The sequence below is a fragment of the Colossoma macropomum genome, unplaced genomic scaffold (assembly GCF_904425465.1).
Source record: "Colossoma macropomum unplaced genomic scaffold, Colossoma_macropomum, whole genome shotgun sequence".
Classification (NCBI taxonomy): Eukaryota; Metazoa; Chordata; class Actinopteri; order Characiformes; family Serrasalmidae; genus Colossoma; species Colossoma macropomum.
Genome location: NW_023494792.1, coordinates 37,556,033 through 37,578,651, shown reverse-complemented (window position 1 = coordinate 37,578,651; position 22,619 = coordinate 37,556,033). Strand labels below are relative to the sequence as shown.

General features: G+C 38.6%; 1 protein-coding gene across 3 annotated transcripts in view; it reads left to right on the top strand.

The window, feature by feature from the left end:
• ube2h (ubiquitin-conjugating enzyme E2H (UBC8 homolog, yeast)) overlaps positions 1-22,619 on the top strand; it is a 67,866-nt gene that overhangs the window by 19,726 nt on the left and 25,521 nt on the right. Inside the window, exons 1-2 of one of the 3 annotated variants that reach the window (XM_036577079.1) lie at positions 10,062-10,074; positions 13,397-13,473. The exons of 1 other annotated variant lie outside the window; for it this stretch is intronic. Coding sequence is in view for 1 of the 2 variants with exons in the window: in XM_036577078.1 (XP_036432971.1) it covers positions 13,397-13,473 (77 nt within the window). In the remaining variant the exon portion in view is untranslated. Of the gene's footprint in view, positions 1-10,061; positions 10,075-13,396; positions 13,474-22,619 lie in introns of those variants that run through there. One more of the 3 variants, XM_036577078.1, reaches the window with a different exon arrangement.

Sequence of the window (22,619 nt, the reverse complement as noted above, 5' to 3'; positions counted from 1 at the left end):
TGTTAAGTCAGCAAATTCCTCTAAAAACTCAGAATAGGGTTCTGGCAGTCTATAGATTGTAATTGGTGAAAATGAGTTCCCATTCAGATGGGCTTATTTGTATCTAGACACATTAAGAAAAAGAATTTCAAGAGAGGATAATTTAACCTGTTTATAGTTATTGCTTAGAGCATTTGTATAAATGGTTGCTGTGCCTCCTCCTCTGCCATTTAAACAGTGACTCTGTGCCAGTTGTAAACTGTGGGAGTGTCTTCTATACAAGGTATTTTCTTCTCAGCAGATGATGTGGCAACATTTTATTTGTCAGAGAAATGTATTTTCTCTATTTCTGGTGCTAGTTGAGATCACCTAGAGTAGCTAGCCTACTTAACACAGGCTAAAATGTTCATAAGCACAAAAATAAAACTTTAGAAGTACACAGGAGTGTACATTGGAGAAAGTTACATATTTTAAAAAAAAAAATGCGGTAGCTTTACAACATGGTCAGTGCAGACATGTTTGAGATCTGGAACAAAAAAAGCACGTAGACCAATTTGTGTCTACCCTTTAGCTAATGCTAAAGCTAATGATGGAGCTAATCAGAGTAATGCTAAGAAAAGCTAACTAGTAAGTTATTTCATATATACGACACACACACACCCTGGTCAGGCATAACATTATGACCACCTTGTTTCTACACTCATTGCCCATTTTATCAGCTCCACTTACTATATAGGTGCACTTTGTAGTTCTAAAATTACAGACTGTAGTCCATCTATTTCTCTGCATACTTTGTTAGCCCCCTTTTACCCCATTCTTCAGCGGTCAGGACCCCCATGGACCCTCACAGAGCAGGTACTTCTTGGGTGGTGGATCATATTGCCTCTATATGGGAGGCAAATCCGGCCAAAAAAGAAATTAAAACGATAAAATGTAAATGTAAACCACTTTTTGCCATTTCTTTTTCCAATTAGCAGATGGCGCCTGTGTTCATTTCCATTTGCCTTTTCATTCTGTTGTTTTTATTTTTGTCACAAATTACTCGTGCTTATGTGAAAAATAAAATGGCAAATGTAGGTATTTTCAATTTTGGCAGGATATTTGCGCAGATGTTTGGAAAAAGAAATGGCAAAAAGAGGTTAGCATTTACATTTTATTGTTTTTATTTTAATTTCTTATTTGGCCGGATTTTCCTCCCATAATGTGTACCTTTTTTATTCTGCAATGAGAAACTGTCAAACACTAAACGCTAAAAAAAAGTCCCAAGGCTGAAGTCAGCTTCTCATTTGCCAGCTTCTTGTTCGATCTTTCCTGTTTCACCTTAAATGGTGCAGCTGTTACATTCTGGTGCCTCAGGCATCATTTAAAGTGGAACAGGAAAATTTGAACAAGAAGCTGGCAAATGAGAAGCTAACTTCATCCTCATAAAAAGTCTAATGTTGAGAGACATTTTACAAGAAACTATTCTACTTTTGAGGAAGAGTGTTCTGCCAGAGATGAGAGGAAAGCGGCTATAGCTAAGCAAAAGCTTAAAGCAGAGCAAAGAGTGTGTTTTTGTTTATATTTTTTAGCCTGTGCTATAGGGGTGGGAATCTCTAGGCACCTCACGATTGGATTCGATTACGATTCAGAGGGCTGCGATGCGATTATAAAACGATTATCGATGCATCTTGATGCATCTTGTTCTTCTATATAGCATTTATGTTTTCTCATTGTGTGAGCCCAAGTTTCGAGTTCAAGTTTATTTGTCACTTGCACAACATGTCAGGACATTTATGCATTGAAATGCTTGTGGTGAGGCTCAGCTAATCACTCTACAGAAAGTAAATAAGGAAAAATAAAAATACAAGAAAAACCAACTGAAATATATTAAATATACACAAAATATAGAGACAATATACATTTTAAAGTGACTAAGTGACTCTGTGCTGTTATTTAAAGTGACTTGGAACTTTTAAAGCAAAGTATTTGTAATGATCCATAATGAGTTTACTTCCAACATTTTTTTTAATAAAACAAATGGAAGTGATGTGGCAAGTGAACTAGAAGGCTCTCATTCAGTGCTCTTGTTAGGAGCACGAGACGCTGCTGCCGCTCATCTGCGATAAAATGCGCAGTTACGGTGAAATAAGATCCAGTGGTGATGGATGTCCACGCAGCACGTTACAGCTATTCTACCCGTTTTCTTTAGTAATTTTATAACGTGGGTTTTGGTCTCGTTGTAGAGACAGGGGGGATCGCTGTGTCAGTAAAATGTCTTTGAGACGGGTCGTGTGAAACAGCGCGAAAGCCCTGTTTCGCAACGACTGAGAACCGCCGTGCGGACTGCAGGTCACATAGCAGCGATGCGTTATTCACATTTATAAGCAGCGCAGTTGGTTTCCTGGTACGTTAAACCTGCAACGAGAGACTGTCAAACACTAAGAAGTGGCGAAGCTGAAGTCGCTTCTCTTTCGAATTCTCCCGTTCCACCTTAAATGGTGCCGCATTTACATTCGGCGCCTCAGTTAGAATTTAAGGTGGAACGGGTAAATTCGAATAAGAAGCGACTTCAGCCTCGTAAAACAGTCGAACGTTGAGAGACATTTAACTGATCTACTTCTGAGGAAAAGTTTTCTGGCAGAGATTGGAGGAAAGCGGCTGTAGGCGAAGCTTAAAGCAGAGCGGAGTAAATCTGCGTTTTCGTTTATATTGTTTAGTCTATACTAGGACATCATCACATACTGAGACATACTGGACATTAAATGTTGCGGCTCCCAAGGTGGTTTGATTTTTGTTGAAAGGACAAAATGGCTCTTCATCATTTGTGTTGTGACTCCTGATCAAACCTGGCTTTAATGCAGAGGGAGCCGGTCGGATTTCTCACTCATCCATGTGTGTTTTTGTTGTGTGCCGTCACAGACTGTCCGGGCGCCGCACATACCCACTTCCAAGTTCTGCCTTTTGCGTTCCGTCAACATTACATTATAAATTAAATATTTAGAAAATCGATTTTTGACATTTGTGAATCGGTTCAGAATCGTTCACGTCCGCATCGCGATGCATCTAAGAATCGTTTTTTTCCCGCACCCCTACTGTGCTAGGACATTAGCACATAGTGAGACATACCAGACAAAATGTTTCCAAGGTGGTTTGATTTTTGTTGAAAGGACAAAATGGCTTTTCTTAACATTTGGGTTGCCAACCCCTTACCTAGCTTTTAATGTAGAGGGTGCCGGTCGGATTTCTTTCTCATCCATTTGTGTCTTTGTAATGTGCATGCCACAGACTATCCGGGTGCTGCACTTTCCTGCACAGGTTCTGCCTGTAGCGTTCCATTAACATTTGTCAATTAAAATGTAGAAAATCAACTTCTGAATTTTTTTTAAAAACATCAGAATAGTCCACGTCCACATTGCGATGCATCTAAGAACTCATTTTTTTCCCCCCACCCCTAATGCATACTAATGTGACTTCAGATGACATTAAGGTAGGACTGTAATCTTACATTTTTAGGTGACAGCATTGATGTTGCATAACAATTTTGTGACATGCTGGGGAATACGCTTGAAAGCATGTCTTGTTATTCAAAGTTCATAGTTCATCGTTTGTCATGAACGACAAAAATTGAGATACAAGATTTTATGTTTTAGTAGTAGTTTTCAGACAATTCTGTTGGTTTTTTTTTCGGACAATTCTGTTTATTGGGTAGACAGGAAAGAAACAAGAAACATGCATAGATTTTGTTTAGTTATTGGCACATGGCGAACTAACCAAATAAACTTAAAAAAATACAAAAGTATAAAATAAAAGTACATAAAGCGTAAATGCATAGTAGAGAAATGAGGGAACATCTTTAAGGCCAGCATTCAAATGAAGGTCAGGTGGACCTTTTCAACTCAATCAAAATAAATTTCCTAGCTGACAGGGTGCAAAAAGCAAGGACATTGGAATAGGCGGCTGAGAAAGTAGAATCTTTGGGCGATAAACCAAAAAGAGTAACCGGGGACAAGGTTCAGTTTTTGAATTGAGTATAAAGGGGAAGCAGCCAACCACGGACTGCCAGAAGGATTTTAAAGCAGGGCAGTACCAAAACATATAAGACAAAGTGGCTGGCAACATCAGTCGCAAAGAGATTATCAAGATTTGGGTTAATCTTAGCGAGTTTAACCTTTGTCCAGTGCACTCGATCAGCCAAGTTTACCTGAATAAGATTGTGTAAAGCACAAATTGAAGTATGGATATGGCGAATCATCGTGTCCTAATCATCTTCCTCAAAAGTAAACTGTAATTCCTGTTTCCACTGTTATTTAATAACAGTACCGGGAGTGGGGGCTAAAGGGAATATGAGGTTACATAGGTCAGAAATTATGCTTCTGACATTAGCATTAATTTCCAAGATATCAAGAGGTGATGTTGAGGGAGCATTAAGGAAGTTTGTATAAACATTTCTAACATAGTTCTAAGTTTGTAAGAATCTAAAAAAGAGATCTAAAAAGAGAAAATTGGGTACCAAGCTGGGAGAAAGTACAGAATGTGCCGTCAGCATACAGATCTCTGATCTTCTTAATACCAACTCTGTGTTGGTATGGAGATTGAAGACCGAAATGATGCCGAAATTGGCACCAAATATGCACTGAAGGGTTTACAATTGGGTTAGCAAATGGTAGATTAAAGCTTGATGGCAGGGGAGCTTATAATACAGCCTTCAAAGAAAGAGGTCTGGCATCAGTCTCCACTGCTGTTCATGCAGGAACCCAGTCACTCAGCCCATAGATCTTCCTTAACCGAAGACAATAATGATAAATTTAAAAAGTTCAGAGTACTTGGGGGTTAGGATAACAGCAAGATATTTGAAACTGTGCAAGATAATATGGAAGGACGAGACACAGGCAAATCATTAGCTGTAATATTAACAGGGAATAATTCACTTTTAGTCATGTTTAATTTATAACCTGAGAATGATCTGTATATATTAATGACATGAAGAACATGCGACAAAGAAACCTCAAGTTCAGTAATAAGTAAAACCACATTGTCCACATAAAGGGAAATTTCCTCTGCAACTAATCCCCCGAATCCCAGGATCGGTAGGCATAGTGATTGCTAAAGGTTCTATTGCAGTAGCGAAGATCAAAGGTGAAAGGGGAGTGCCCTGACTTGTACCCCAAAGAAGAGAAATAGAACAGAGCCCATTGGTGCGAACCAAGGCTAAGTGGGACGTATACAAAAGCTTTATCCTATATCACATATGCATGGCCAAAGCCAAACTTACACAGTGTGTAAAATGTAATTTCATTCCACATGGTTGAAAGCTTTTTCAGCATCTAACAAGAGTAAAACTTTAGAGGGAGGGGATGGGGTTGAAGAATAGAGAATATTTATGATCATTAAACATTCCAATAGCAAGTTCACTTGAAAATTTCTTAAAGAATTCCACAGGGAAGCTGTCAGGACCAGGGGTCTTGCTGTTCCCCATACCACGAATGGCTAGATATCAGTCTAATTCAGCCTTGGCTGAAGTACTAATTGTAGAAATTGGGAGGCCCTCAAATATTTTCCATTTGCTGTATGTCAGGAGAAGGATCGGATTCATACAATGAGGAGTAAAAGTGTCTAAAACAAGTCCCAAAGGGTCTGTAGTGAGAGTACCTCACTGTGTATAAATCTGCAATGTAAAATTTCAGGAAGTTTAAGTTGGGAGGCCAAGATCTTACTAGGTTTATTGCCATGTTCAAAAAAGGATTGCTGTGAATGTAAAAGCATTTGTTCCACTTGAGGAGTGAAGATTAAATTAAGATCAGCTTGTAGAGCTGTTCTTTTCTTAAGAGTGTCTGGATGTCGGAGAGGGCACAGTATGTTTCAAGCCTGCGTAATCTCATAGGACTGCCTTAGTAGTTTTTCTTTATGCTGCCTATGTTGAAAAAACAAATAAAACATGGCATAGCCTCTAATCATGGCCTTTAAGGTTTCCCAAAGAGCTAAGGGGGAGGCTAACAAATATTTGAATATTAGCAGCGAGGTGCTGAGTAAAACACTATCTGAAAGCTGGAGGGAATTGAAACACTGCAGTTTTGGAGCAAGACTTGTCTGGAAAAAGAAGTGCCATAGATACGATAAATGCGAATAATATCTTCCTGCTATATCTGACTGAATTTAGTCGTGTGTGAATTGGACGCCTTTGTCCAACACTGCTACTCCTCTAGATCTACTTGAAAATTTTGAATAAAATACATTCGCCCCACCTATCTTCTGTGAATCTTTTGTTCAAAATAGCAGTGTTGGTATGTAAGCCCTTGAGATGAGAGAGAACCTTGTTCCTTTTAATTGGTGAATTGAACCCCCTAATGTTCCAGCTAACAAAGTTAATTAAACCACCGCCAGTTCCAGCTGTAATATAAAAAAAAAGAGTCAAGAAAAGGTGCAGCTTCAGTATAGGAATGAAGTGGAGGGGGTCAAAAAAAACTCACATTTAAAGAAACATTAAAGAAATCAAAAAAGAAAGAAGAAGAAAACAACTCGAACTGAGTACAAACCAGTAACAGACATCGAAACATAAACAAGGCGACACTTTCAAGTGACTCACAACACGACTTGTTGTGGAGCCACCAAAGAAGAAAACCAGCCAGACTGAATACTGTATGTGGAATTTCAAAACTGCCTCAAGTAGTTTGAATTTAAAGTTGAACTTTCTGACGACTCCGAAAAGTGAAGAAAACAAACCAGCATTGACCTAGGATGAGCAATTGGTTGAGGCTTTGGAATCGAAGCTTGATCAATTTCAGGTGAATGGGGAGCTTTTGCATGCTGAATAACTCTAATGCAGTGAACGAGGTGGGTGGAGAACCTTCTACCCCTTCAGGAATGTTGCTAATGTGAAGATTGTTCCTCTTGGAGCGAATCTCAAAATAATCCATTTTCTGTCTGAGCCGTTTGTTATCAGAGCCCAGTGATTTGCAAGCCGTTTCGAGTTCTGCAATTTGTTTGTCCATATCTGTGGTTGCAGTTTCAATGTCTCGAATTTCAGAGCTCAGAGAGTTGATGCTGGTGGTCAAAGTTTCATCAGATGAGCGAAGTTCAGCTGGAAACTCCGTTCTGAATGTGGAGATGTCTTCCTGAATGGTCATTGTTATAACTTTCAGCAGAGCAGGGATTAGCTCACCACTAGCTGTAGAGCTGGGGCAGGGAATGCTAGTCTCGCTGCGAGCGCTAGTCCTCAATATCTGGTGAATCGGTCACATTTTGCTTTTGGCATTGTGAGTGTTCCAGTATTCAAGGAATAAAAATGCAATGAAGAATCAATGTGATTGTGCAGAGGGACCAAGCAAAATAAGAAAAATCATGAAGCAACTCCTGCGTTCATCTTACTCCTGCAACTGCTGTGCTTGAAGTCCCCATTTTTTTCTTTCTTTTTATGATATGGAGCCATAAGCCATAAGTGCAGTACAGAAACAGTTGGGTTGGGAAGGGTTGTGGTCAGGGGTTAGCCATGTTGTTGCTAATTCAAACATAAGTGTCCTTGTGTAAATCTAACTTAAAAATCTGTAAAAACTGTTAATCAGAAAAAGTCTTCTATGACAATTACTTGCGACAGTTATCCCTTTGGAGAGTGTTGTTGTCTCTTTGGGGGTGGGCGAAGGGTTACGTTAGCATTTCTCTTCAAATTTTCTGCATAATGTATCATAATGAGATGCAAAAATGGCAGTGCGCATCATGCCATTAAATTTGCATTATTATTACATCCTGATGGACAGAAGTTTCAAATTTCACATTTTTGCAATTTTTGGAAATAGCATCATTATTTTTCAAACACCATGGCATGGCTCCCGAATGGTGCAACCGTCTAAGCGTTGGCCCTATCATCAGGAGATTGCGAGTTCGATCCCTGGTGATGCTACAGCCATCCGTAGCCAGGAGTCCGAGAGAGCACAATTGGCCTCACTCTCTCTGCGTGGGTGGGATGGCTGTCCTTCTCCCCCCCCATCACTCGGCGCGATGCTAGTCAGCACAGGCGTCTGTTAGCTGACGTAACAGATCTGGCGGTTGGTGCTTTCCTCTGAGCACGTTCGGCTGTCCAGTGACGTTGTGTGAGCGGCAGTTCGAAAAGAAGCGGTGGTTGGCTTCACAGGTCTTGGAGGAAGCCTGTGTTAGCCTTCACCCTCCTAGCGTTGATGGCATCATGTGATTGGGGGAGTCCTAACTAGCGGGTGGAGACGACTAAATTGGGGAGAAAATCGGGTAAAAAATAAAAAAAAACAAAAAAAAACCACCATGCCATATTATATTCCTGTTATACTGCCCAACCCTAATGCTGTCTGTCTACATTAGCATTCACTATTGGCCTTTTAAAAAAAACAACGCTAGGAAAAGACAGAAGTTAAGTAAGTGAGGATTTTGTACTGAAAAGACAAAGCACAGCTGTATCATAAGGAAGGATCTTTGCAATATATTTTTTTGAATATGTTGAAAACATTGTTCAGAGAATGGTGACTTCTTGTAACAGTCTTAGTCAAAATATACTTGCAGTTGTGCTGTTTTTTTGCTAGAAGTATTTCATTTTATATTGTACTTAGCATTCTAGTGTAAGCACAGAAACTGATTTTTTTGAGGACGTTAGTGTTCTTTTTAGTCAGGGAACAACAGTAAAGTATGTATATCCAAAATACACAGATATTAAATGCATTTAGCTGTTACCGTGTCTGCTGTTTATAAACTTGAAAAAATAGTTGAAATTGTATTGGTTTAACCTCAAAACTACCGTGAAAAAATGGAAAAAAAGTAGGCTAAATAAAAATGAATCGGGAAAATTAGTTTAATTACACTACAAAAAAAATCACAAATTAGGCAGAAATCAGGGTTTGTATAATTGTTGCGCATGTGTCACACACTCATAGTGATCATATACTGATTGTATATTTTAATTATGCTTTATTATACTTTATGTAGTCTTTGTAATATTCAACAACATTATTGCATTATTGCACATTGTATTTCATGTTCATATTATGCAGCCCTATTTTTAAACCATATAGGGATCTTATCCTCCTCCAAGGAGCTGCTACAACTTGCGACAGTCCCATTTCTTTAATAAAAAAGTGGTCAAAACTGGAGATAAATAATGGTGTGTTTAAGTACTCAGTATATAACCTTCTACGTGGCTAATAACCTGCTACTGTAAATTCACAAATTGGTTTTGTGTTGCCTGTGACCGAATAGAAAAAAAATGCATAATAAGCATTTATCATGCTGAATGAAAGGTAATTTTTAGCCACCTAATTGGCTGTACAAAAATGAAAGGAATTTCATTTAAATAGAGAAAGTTCATGGTAGGGCTGGGCGATGAAACGACAACGATAATTATTGCGATATAACTTTCGATAGAGCGATAAGAAATGTTCGATAAATTTTCAATATAATACATCATTCTCACACGTCCACGTTCTAGCGACAGCCGAGGCGTTTTCTACTGCAAGGAAAGCGACACTACTCTGCTTTCGCCATGAGGGGGCACACATCCGAGTTTTTCGACATGACTGGGGGGCGACGAGTAAAAGAAGTCACCAAATATAGTTTAGCAACATCTAAAACTATATTATAGGGCTCCCGAGTGGCGCAACCGTCTAAGCGTTGGCCCTATCATCAGGAGATCGCGAGTTCGATCCCTGGTGATGCTACAGCCATCCGTAGCCGGGAGTCCGAGAGAGCACAATTGGCCTCACTCTCTCTGGGTGGGTGGGATGGCCCCTCCTTCTCCCCCCATCACTCAGCGCGATGCTAGTCAGCGCAGGCGTCTGTTAGCTGACGTAACAGATCTGGCGGTTGGCGCTTTCCTCCGAGCGCGTTCGGCTGTCCAGTGACGTTGCGTGAGCGGCAGTTCGAAAAAGAAGCGGTGGTTGGCTTCACAGGTCTCGGAGGAAGCCTGTGTTAGCCTTCACCCTCCTAGCGTTGATAGCATCGTGTGATTGGGGGAGTCCTAACTAGCGGGTGGAATTGGAGACGACTAAATTGGGGAGAAAATCGGGTAAAAATTAAAACTATATTATATATTTTCCCCGTTTAAGTGGAGCGACCGGCGATCTGTGACCAAGTGTGAGTGACAAGATAAGTGGTGTAACTGTACTGTCCTACAGTGAACTCACCTCTTTCCGTACATCCTAACAAGCTTTAGCAGCGTTAAATCACGTCTGATTTTCACAATGACAGCGCAGTTAACTACAGCACTCATACAGCAGTCATATTTTAGTGTTAGTGCATTCCCAAGCAACGAAAGTGAAAGAAAGAAGTGGGTTCATGCAAGTTACAGCCCTGATTTAAACGAAAGTAAACTGAGGAAGCTGTGAGGCATTGGAAAGCGGGAGAGCGCTATCTTTCTAGGCTAGCTGTTTTTAGGAGCTGGCTAACTTGAAGCAGCGCTCCGTCACTCGCACAGCACGGCGACTTAATGATACTGTAGATCAAACAAGACAAAAAAAGACCTGTTTTCAGTTTAAATAAAACTAAAAGGAGGACTCTGTTTGTCTGGTGTGAGATTCACGCTGCAGTTAATGCTTTTACACAGCGAGTGTCAGATATTTTGTGGTTTACCCCTCAAACTACTATGATAGAATAGAGAAATCCAGTCGTCTGCCAGCTGGTGTTTGAATACTGTGGCGGCGTGATCCATCACTGATGTACTGAGCCAGCTAATGTTTGCTGTTCGTACTAAATTGATGTTGTTGAGAAACTAAACAGTTTAGCACTTGTAACCAAGTAGCCTAGCACTGGTCACCAGACAGCCAAAAGCAATTGGTTTTCTTTCTTAAATTATGACTCTTACAAAAATTGCGGCCGTGCTTTTCCGGCTGGTAAAAACAGCCAGACACTTTCTCCCACTCTCCTGACACAGATTTGTGAAATTTTCTTCTGTTTGACAAGGGTTTGTCATGTTCTGACCATAAATGATAGTTTAAAACAGGAACTGACCACTCAGGAGCAAAAATCAGCCTTAAAACTTGCAAGAAATAATAATTTGACATTTATCGCGATATGTATTGATATCGAATGATATGAAAATTTTTTATCGTGATAAGATTTTTGGCCATATCGCCCAGCTCTAGTTCATGGTCTTTAGATGAAATCTAAATGAAGGCAACCAACTGATCACTTAAGGGTAATTTATTATATGTTCTTATATTGTTTATTATTTGCTTTTGCTTTGTTAAAAGGGGTCAAATATAGTCAGGGTGCTTACTCACAATGAAAACACTACAGCTGCTACTATGAATAGAAAGTCAAGCTACATACATTGACCATAGTAATGAAAGTTAGATTTCTGACCAGACATGACCATAAAGGCCAATTTATAGTCCAGACCACACGTGTCGCTTGACAAAAGTGACGTAAAAGAGACAATTTATGTCTGCTGGGCCATCGCAGACCTTGTTGTGTACATCAAAAAATAGAAAGGGTGCAGATGTTGTATACTCTGATTTGGATAGAAACTCCAAGTTCTACGTTGTGGAGTGTTGCCATTGTGTGCGGCTGTGTTTACGCTGGTCCGCTGCTTTCAGAAACATAACGGGTTGCCAGCTGTTAGACCCTAGATCAATATGCATGCATAAGATGATTATTTTTCATTTTTAAACCTTTTTCAGCATCTGAGGTTCATTTAAAAATTTGTCCAAGCAGAAAGTGCACCCTGCAAAAGTGTAATTCCCCCCGCACTGCACTTTCAGACTAACTGGAATTTTTGCGAGAACCGTGAATCTTGCATGATGGGGAAGCTGTAGCTCTAGCTGCTGTAGCGACCCTGCAATTTTAAATCTCTACTGTTAATGCACTTTCATTGTACAGGGAGTTTAACTCCAAAGAGGCCCCAAATATTCTGTTGTAACTCCTGTTAGGATGAAGCAGTCTGAACCAAAAAAATACGCTGCATACCTTGACGTATGTGTAATCGATTGCATTACATGTGATGCTGGAAGTGATCTCCGTTTTCTGCCAGACACATGAAGGGGTACAGGGGTATGCATCCAGATGTTGTAAACGGAGGTTAAACGATGCAACGACTGTCCAGCGCCTACCTTATCACTCTGACGCAGGGGTATCCCAGCTTGTTCGAAGCTCCATGTACTGAGGAGCACATTGCATGTTGTTTCGTTCAGATTGCTTCGTCCTAGCGAGAGTTATTGCAGAATATTCGGGGCCTCTTTCGAGTGCATCTCCCTGTAGCAATTGTTTTTAGACTGTTCTGTAAGGTTCTTCTGTTTTGTTAGCTGCACTGTCATGCAGATTTTTCTGAAAACCACCGCTGATGTTCTGTTCCATTGTTTTGTCTCAGGACAATGAAAGCCTGCATTGCTGTGACATCTATCTACGACTTTTAAACATTGCCAGGGGGTTGCTAGTGTTGTAGTGCATGAGTCTGGATTTGGTCTTGAGACTATAAATGAACGTAACATAATCTTGACTCAGTCTTCTTTTTGAAATTGTTTTCTCGGCCAGCTAAGTGTGATGCTTTCGTCTGAGGTAATTGGAAATTGAACTTTTCTCTATCATCATTGAATATCTTCAGGCATCTCTACATGTTTAAATAAACTCTGTTTGCTGCCAGTTGAGAATTGTTCTTTTCCATTATAGTTTACCTATAACTGGGTATTATTTGTTTATTGATGTTCAAATGTCCAATGAGGGCAGATTGGAGTACTGTTATTACTATAATTTCATTTAATAATACAAATGGATGTACAGTGCGGTTGAAAGATCTGGGATTTTTCCCAGTTACTACAAAGTCCTGGTCTTAACTCTGACTCTATGTTACAATGTCATCACTGATGATTTTTAAAAAATTCTGATAGGCCAAGTATTGTAATATCACATTGCAATGTATTGTTTATTGTGTTATTGTTTTACCAGAGAGGGTTTTTTTTTTCTCTTGCTCTACCACTTTTGCACTTGGCTTACTCACAAGGGTCTTCTTGGAGCCAGATTTCTTTAAAGCTGATTTGTGACAACTATTCAGGAAAACTGTATACAGAGACATTGAAATTGAGTTGAAACTAATAATTACAAATGTTAATATGTGCAACGTAATAAGTAGTGAAGTTAACTGCCACCCCCCCCCCACACACACACACCCGTAGTAAGCAGTGCACTGTAGTAAGCAGGTTACTGTCACAGACATCTATATAAATTATTTTACATTAGTTTGAGAGCTGTTTTCTTTTTGCAAGACCCTTTTGTAGTGTAGATTTGAATTCAGTCTGACCACAAACATTCAACTAAACATTCAGTTGTTTTTAACTACTTCTGTCTAATATTTTGGCATTTTAGTTTCATTGAAAATTTGAATTTCTTCTTGTTTAACCTGTCTACATGAAGGCAGATTTTGGAAGAAAAAACTTGTTTAATATAATTTTTTGACAGATATTTTGGATCGACCTTAACCTCTGGCATTCAGCATTGAGAGTAAACATGAAGTCACAATCCTGAGTGGACTTAATGAATTTGTAGTGAAGTTTTATGGACCACAAGGAAGTAAGTTTGATGTTTGATATTCTTTCCAAACTTAAGTACAAACAAACATTTGCTACATTGCTAAAATTTTGACATTTATATGTCTTTTATGAATAATTTCATATATTCAACTTTCAATAAAATGTTTGGTTTAATAAGCATTTAAATGTCAAATGGTGTAACAATTAACACTGTGTTTTTTTCATCTAACTATGTGCATGTGAAATTACACGTTAATCTTCAATTTGCCTAGAAAAAGTGTGACTTGAATTTTATTTATCTACACAAAGGGTTTGTTGTGAGCTGTGCAAATATTGTTGGCATGCTTCAGTTGTGGATAACTGGTGTTTCTTTTTTTTTTCCTTCTTTTTGATGAAATTAAAATAGGGACGCTAACCAAAGTTGCATTATCATAGCAGTGGTATTTACAAAATCTACTCACATAGTGAAGGTTTCTGCATTAAACCTGTTCATGTTTACATTAATTAAACCTGTAAATGCTTATATTACAATGCTTTATAGTTTATTTTGGTCTGATAATGTACATGGCCAAAAGTATGCAGACACCTAGTAATTAGTGTGTTCAGCTGTGTCAGCAACAGTCACAGCTAACTGAAGTTCTAACATAGGACACCACCTTTCCAACACGTTTGTCAAATTTCCGTCCTTCCTCTCTAGTCCACTATAAGTCCTTTTTTTTGTGAAGTGGAAAAATCTAGGAGCATCAGCAGCTCAGGCGCAAAGTGGTAGCATCACAAACTCACATAATGGGACAGTCAACTGCTGAAGTGCGTGAGGACATATAAATTGTTTGTCCTTGTTTGTAGCACTCAACCAAGTTCCAGACTGTCCTGGAAGTAACATGAGCACAAATCCTGCAGGTCATAATTTACATAATCCAGTCTATAATTATTGAGACCATATGATCTTGCACTGTGTGATGATTTAGGGTGGGCATCTTTCTTTCAGTGAAGAGAAATATTAATGCTACAGCGTACAGCAACATTCTGGAAAACTGTGTACTTCCAACTTCGTGACAAGAGTTTGGGGAAGGCCCTTTTCTGTTTCCCTCTGATTGTGCCCTGCGCATAAAGCAAGGTCTATAAAGAAATGGGTTGCTGAGTTTGGTGTGGAACTTGGCCAGCACAGAGTGTTGACCTCAATCCAATCTAATATGCTTGGGGTGAATTAGAATCTCTGCAGCCATGCTCCAAAATCTAGTGGAAAGTCTTCCTAGAAGTCTGGAGGCCTTTACAGCAGATGGGCACGACCAAGTCCATATGAATGCCCTTGGGTGCTCAGCAAACATTTACAGATTGGGTGTGCACATATTTTTGGCCATGTAATGTTTGAAAGGCAATTGTTGTTTGGCCTTTTTAGGAGCACAGAAAAATCATGTTAAAATATCAACCTTGATTGCCTCACTTTATAGTTACAATCAAATAATTGAAAATCTGTGAGAGTTAAGAAGGAAATGTGATGCTGCAAAGGATGGCATTCCAATCACAATTTTAAAGGTAATTGACTAATGTCATGAAGGTATGGCAGTATCAAGATGGTTGATGGATCTCCCAATTCAGTATGGGTATCTGCTTTAATAAGCCTGATCCAATTTTGATTCTTTTGCTCACTTGCAGATGTTAGGTTTTTAAAATTCAACAAGCTGTGTAAATATCTGCAGTTTGAAATGAATAAGAGATGATGAAAAGAAGATATGTGTCTGTGCAGCCACCTCAGCTCAGTCTTTACAGTATACTTTACTGTACACTAACATTTAAACTCTTACACAGACATAGCTCTATAGCTAAAGTTCTTTCAACAGCTGGTTAAGGGAACCGGAACACAATAGAAACCGCATCAGATGGAAAGCACCACCACTACACCTGGATGCGTCTTTTTTTTAAGACGACTCCCTGTGGTGGGTCTGTAAAGCAGGGTGAGAGAAGACCCTGCACTGAAGAAAACACATTATGACAGAGAGGGTCATAACACATGCAAACCCAGGCAATAAAATACAAGCCCTAATACAATAAAGTTGGGATGCTGTGTAAAATATAAATAAAAAGAGAATGCAATGATTTGCAAATCTCAGACCCATATTTTATTCGCAATAGAACACAGTTGTTGAAAATTAGACATTTTCCCATTTTATGAAAAATGTTAACTCATTTAGAACTTGATGGCAGCAGTGCATTTCAAAGTTAGGACGGGGCAACAAAAGGCTGGGAAAGTAAGTGGTACTAATAAACAGCTGAAAGAGCAATTTGCAACTAACTCGCATGACTGGATATAAAAAAAAAAAGCATTTTAGAGAGACAGAGTCTCTCAGAAGCAAAGATGGGCAGACGTTCACCAATCTGAAAAACTAAATAGTGGAACAACTTCAGAAAAATGTTGCTCAACGTAAAATTGCGAAGACTCCCACCATCTGCAGTACATAATATCATCAAAAGATTCAGAGAATCTGGAGAAATCCCTGTAAGCAAGGGACAGGCCCGACAGTCAATATTGGATTCTCATGATCTTCGGGCCCTCAGGCGGCACTGCTTTAAAAATAGGCATGATTCTGTACTGGAAATCACTGCATTGGCTCAGGAACAGTTCCAGAAATCACTGTCTGTGAACACAGTTCGCTGTGTAGTCCACAAATGCAAGTTAAAGCTGTATCAAGAAGCCATATGTCAACACGATTTAAAATGCACTGAGGCAAAATGGAAAACTGTGGTCAGATGAATCAAAATTTGAAATTCTTTTTGGAACCCACGGAAGCCATGTCCTGCAGACTCAACAGGAGAGGGACCATCCAGCTTGTTATCAGCGCACGGTTTAAAGCCTGCATCTCTGATGGTATGGGGCTGGATTAGTGCCTATGGTGTGGGCAGCTTACACGTCTGGAAAGGCACTATCAATGCTGAACAGTAGATAAAGGTTTTAGAACAACATATGCTCCCATCCAGACAACAACGTTTTCAGGGAAGGCCTTGCATATTTCAGCAAGACAATGCTAAACCACATACTGCATCCATCACAACAGCATGGCTTCACAGAAGAAGAGTCCAGGCGCTGAACTGGCCTTCCTGCAGTCCAGACCTTTCACTAATAGAAAACTGTTGGCGCATCATGAAAGGAAAAATCTGGCAAAAAAGACCCAGGACTGTTGAGCAGCTAGAATCCTACATCAGACAAGAATAGGACTACAGCAATTGGTCTCCTTAATTCCCAGACATTTACAGACTGTTGTTAAAAGAAGAGGGGATGCTGCACAATGATAGACATGGCCCTGTCCCAACTTTTTTTTACGCAAGTTAATGTTTTTCATGAGATGGTGAAATGTTTGACTTTCAACATCTGATATGGTATTTAATTCACAATAGAATATATATATGGGTCTATGAAATTGCAAATTATTGCATTCTGTTTTTATTTACGTTTGTTTAGATTTTACAGAGTCCCAACTTTGTTTGAACTGGGGTTGTAGAAAGATCAAAAAGGACAGACTATCCAGGTCATTTGATTTGCATTTTAAAGATGAAATTAAAAAAGATCAGTTCTTGTTTTGGAATATTTTAATGTGATTTTAGAAAATGAAGAATAGCTGGTTTCTGGGTCCGTGTCCGTAACGGCCAAATGATTCCCAATTATAATCGGATGATGAAAAACAGGAAAATAGTTAATGTTTAGTTTTGCCCTTTCAGTGTAACAATGAAAAATGTGCATTCACACTTTTTCGATTATGAATGTGCCCCAGTTCTGGATTTTTGATAACAGGTTAAACAGGTTGAAATGTAAAAAAACAAGAAAACGGCAGCTTTTTGTTTTTTGGTTATGCCCAACAATAGAACGGATGAAGATGCGGTTGGTCAGGTTTGTCATTTGTCATCAAACCTCTACAGTTGTTTTAACTTTATAGTAAAATGTGAAACACAGCTCAAGCATGTTTAACTGTGGTAGACTCATGTTTTATTATTTTATTTTAAATGGAGGGGTTTGCGGAAAACTAGTCATTGCGCAGCTTGATCAGCGGCATGCCACTAGGGCTTCAGGCTCTCCCATGCTTACCAATCAAAATAATCAACCGTATGTTCATTTTGTAGACATGAACGAGAATCAAGAAATGGCTTTGTTTTACAGTTTCACAAACTAATCATAAAATTAAATAACAACAATGGAATAAAGGCTCGTATTCTACTTATTCAAATAAAAAAAAATCTCCTTAACTGGACATAGTCATGCAGAGTGCACTCATGATCCCAGAAGCTCAGAAATTGCAGAAATCAGGCCTGTTTGTCAGAGTTTTGCAGAATCCAAAGTAGCAGCTACCACAGTATTATAGGAAGAAAATGAACACAGGACAGCTCACAGCTTTAATTCTTAAGTCTGGAGCAATAATACAGCTGCTACAAGTTTACATCTGACGATGTGACATTACAGTATTAATTTTTCTCATCCTTACTGAGCAGTGTGACTTTCATTTTGTTTTTGATTTCACTGTTAAATAGCAAGGGTCCTGTAGAGTCTCTTCCCCACATTGCTTCAGTTTTTTGCTGATAGATTAGCTACATCAGTGAACACCTATAAAATGTCATATAGTCTCCCAAAATGCCTGGACTAGGCCCATTTCATCAACATTCATGCCCAATCTTTCCTGTCTTTATTTTTATATATTTATTTGTTTATTTTGCTGCCTATTTCTGAGCTTCCGAGACCATACATGCCCTCTGCATGTTTATTTCCTGTGCAAGTGATAGAAAATGTTAAATTTGAATAAATAAAATGTTAGTCAGTTAGTTAGGTAGTTAGTCGGTTAGTCCGTTATATCAGTGGTTTGTGAAACTGTGAAACGAAGCTATTGCTTTTCCCCCCCCATAACCAAAAACAAGAACTGACCCATTTTCCCATTTTTCTAATACTGCATTTGAAATGAAGATCGAATGACCGAAAGATACATGGACCCCGTCGATATTTGATCGGCCATTTCATTTATTTAATTCATATGAAATGTTGAAAAATGAATAAACACTTTCGTTTTTCTGTTTTTGGTGACTAACAAAAGATGGGAAACTGTGTTTTTTTTTTTTGTTTTTTTTTTTAATCTTAACATTGGTTATTTGATTCATGAGGAGATTGAAACTAAAAAACAGCTGAAATTTCTATTTGCATTTTATAACTTTGGGAGTTCAAATGGAAGCAGGAAACGAAATGAACTGCTGAGGCAGACCATCATCCTCTGTGTAGGGAATGGGTGAAGATTGCGCCAAACAGCACAGCAAGCTAATGCACCGTTCAGTTTTATAGCCAGTTTCCCAGTTTATTAGCGGATGATTAACAAGTAGTGAGGGGTGACGTGTGGTGGGTTTGGCCCAGATAAGCAAGGGTACTGCTGTTAAACCAAGAGCTACAGTTTAGTTTCAATAAGACAGTGTGAATCTTATTAGAACATATAGACTAACTCAGATTAGTTTTGTTTTTAAATAGATGACCACATAACAGGCTCAATTTAATTGACATTTCAGTAACTATGATCACGAAAGCTGGCCATAGTTTTCTCAATAAAGTTGGCATTATATTTGACATTTCTCCAGATATCCAACTTTCTCTCTTTTGATTTGACAAAGTGTAAAATAATCATTTAAAATGATAAACATTTAAAACCCTACATCAAATGGCTGTAAAAATATGCTTTGTTACTTTTTGCTGATGTTAAAGGGACCATCTAAAAAGTGCAATAATGGGTGACTTTGTTTTCTCTCATGGATTTGGAAAAGACTAAAACACACTAAACCACTTGCAGTAAAAAGCATTTAAAGCGTAGTACTAATCTGTTTTCAAATTTGAATTTTAGGCAACATTGTTTACAAAATATTTTTCTAAGCTATTCCGCCATGGTTTTAGTTAAAGGTAAAATCACTTTGAACCTAATTAGTTGGGAGATGTTCCACCAAAAAAGGGCCCTTATTTGGCCCTTATTTATCACTGAATTGCAAGTTATTTTAATTTTAAGTGACATTTATTTGAGGCCTAAATGATGATGCACCATGGCAGTTGGAGCATTCCTGAAACATTTTCTGAAATGCATCAAGAGGTGGAGTTGTATTTGTACATAATCATAAATGATTGATTTTTCTTTAGGTCTATTCATTGTAACAGTGAGGTCCTAAAACTATTCATTTAAATTCAGATATTGGACACGTAGGGAAACCCGGAAATTGTAGTAGGCCTGAACAGGGTGCAGAGGTTGTTTGTGACAATCATAATGTGATGACAAGTTTATTATAAATACAGTGTTACATAAAGGTCCTCTTCATCTATAAAATGCTACTTTCTTGAACTGTTTAAATAATATACTGTTGTCTTAAAACAGAACTTGAATGTGATGTTCCACTTTGTTTATTAACTTCATTTTGTGTGTTGTCATGACAAACTGTTGCCACAGAGGAAACACGCAATTCTCTAAAGTATCCATGTACCCTGTAGCATAAACGTTTACTTTCACTCGAACTGAGGGGTCCAGCCAGACTCCCTAATTTAAGAGGGCATCCACATACTTTTGGCCATGTCATTTATTACAAGCTGTATGTGGTGGACATACAGACATAACATGAGTGGTTTGTAATTACATTGCAATGACTATCTGTGACTTAACTCTCATGTTACATTGAAAATTATTTGTAATCTAACAAGAAAACTGTGTCACTGGATATGTTCATTTTGATGTCTGGGGATATCCCAGTTGCCATAAAGTGTTACCAATTAAGCTACAAATAAATATTATTTAAAACTCAGGTATGCGTATCAGGCTTAAACTGCTCTTTACCGCACGTGCGTTTTAGCCTTGTTTTTACTAATTACATGAGAAAGAGAACAAAGTCCTCCACTGTCCCAGACGTAATGAGCTGGTAAATTGTGCTTGAACGGCTGAACCATATTTGAATGGGATTAGTTTCACATGAGGAGGTGGGCTGCTGCTGCTGCTGCTGCTGCTGCTGCTGCTGCTGCTGCTGCTTCTGCTTCTGCTTCTGCTGTTGCTGCTGCTGCTCAGTGATCTTAGTCCCATCCCAAGTGTGCCAGGTCAGTCATTTTTACTGACTGCTTCCCCAATTCCCCAGCACCCTTTTATCTTCTGTAAAACAAGCAAGTTTAGTCCCGTGCAAATCGACATGTCTGTTAAATGCTGTTGTATCCTGTGGAAAGGGATTTATTTTTTTTTTTTTAAATACACTCAAAGAAATGTTTACTTGCGTTCTGTGACGCCGAAGTCACTTTCTTGTTCACCAGCTTATTGTTCAGATTTTCCTGTTCCGTCTTGGTGTAGCAGTTATTATGATGCCTGAAGTGCCAAAATGCAACTGCTGCACCATTTAGGGTAAAACTGGAAAATTTATATAAGAAGCTGGCAAATAGGAAGCTAACTTGAGGTTCATTGTTCTCTGTGGCTAAAATCAAGCCGATATATAACATTACTGTCCAGTGTCACATGTACAACTTGGAACATGTAAAAAATTGTTTGATTTTATGTGGTGAAGTTGACTGTTGTGAATTCCCAAGCTAATGGTGATGCTAATATTGCACTACATTCACCTAAGACAGAAAGGTAAATGGTTAGGGTAAAAGAAATTTTCTACTCTTTTCTGGAGTGAAGGCAAATTGAGTAGCCACTCCCATCTTTGTCGTTTAGACTGAGATGTCTTATCCCATGTGAATCACTCATAAACATTAAGATGTCCTGAGGTAGACTAGTATTACCACACCTCTCCATGGAAAACTAATCCCATCTGAATAGAGCTAAAGTTATATTTCCAACTCTGGATTCTAGATGATAAACAAGTTTAGGAGATGTGATGTATAGTGTGACCTTTAACTTTTTACATTAATGTGCAGTGAAATGTGAAAATATAACTGATGTGCTTCTGTTAGATCTATGTGCTTTTTAAAACCATTAATAAAAGTAGGATTGTATTCTTCGATTCTCCATGCTGTCCTTCTCCATGTGATGAGCATATCTACAAGCACACACCCTAGTGAAGTTTATTTAAATTTTGCTTTTGATATTGTCAAATAGAGGAGGATAGACAGGCTCAGCAAACAACAAAACCAGGTAATTCTGGCGAAATTCGTAGGACATGTCAGCAAGCCATAGAGGTTTTTGTGATTTTCGTAACTCCTATTAGCTAAACATTTAGTCAACAGCAAACTTAGTAGGATGTTTAAAAAGACCTGATGACCAGCAGATACTGATGGTCAACAACTATTAGCTAGCTATTTACATAATGTTCAATTAATAGACAAATGAAAGCCAAAGAAACAGATCCAACTCTGACATTGCATTTTATTATTGAGTCAACAAGAATTTACAAACAGTGCGAAATCTACATTGATTGTAACCGTTTACTAATGTTACAGTCTTGTAAAAGCTAAGTAACCAAAGTGGTTTTGCTTCCTGGCTATGCGTGCACCCAGTAATATAAACAGGAAACCAACCCCCCTTTTGTAACTAAACTGTAGCTCTTGGTTTGACAGCAATTACCTCGCTTATCCGGGCAAAACCCCTCACTCATCTCCCCTCACTTACTTGTTCATCTCCCTACAGATATTAAACTGGTAAGCAGGCTAGAAAACTGAATGGTGTATTAGTTTGCTGTCTTGATTGGTGAGTCATGGCTCGATGTCTATGCGATATTGACCCATTCTGTACACTGCTTTAGTACTCCTCTTTGTAATGTAAAAGTCAATCATCATGCTGTGGCTTTTTTCCCCTCTGGAAGATGAAAAATATTTAAACCCCTCATTTTGTCAAGTGTTAAGTTGGTTTCAGCTTCGCTCCAAAAGTGTAGTGTTGCCATCCTGCCGGTGTTACTTGCTATAATGCCATAATGCATTTAGGCTATAAATAAATATTACTTAAAATTCAACTAGTAGTACTAGGCTTAAACTGCTCCTTAGTTTGTGGATTTCGGACTGAGTTTAGCCTTCTTTAACTAAATCCATGAGAAATTAAACATGTAAAATCCTCCACTTTTGAACTTTTTAGATGGTCCCTTGAATACAGCACCTGTGACATGTTCTGACCCTTTATCTTCAATGAAATGTGGCATAACATTTTGAAATCTTTGTGGTGCAGGGTTGATCATTTTGGACGTTTATTTCATGTGAAATCAAAGACAATGTTC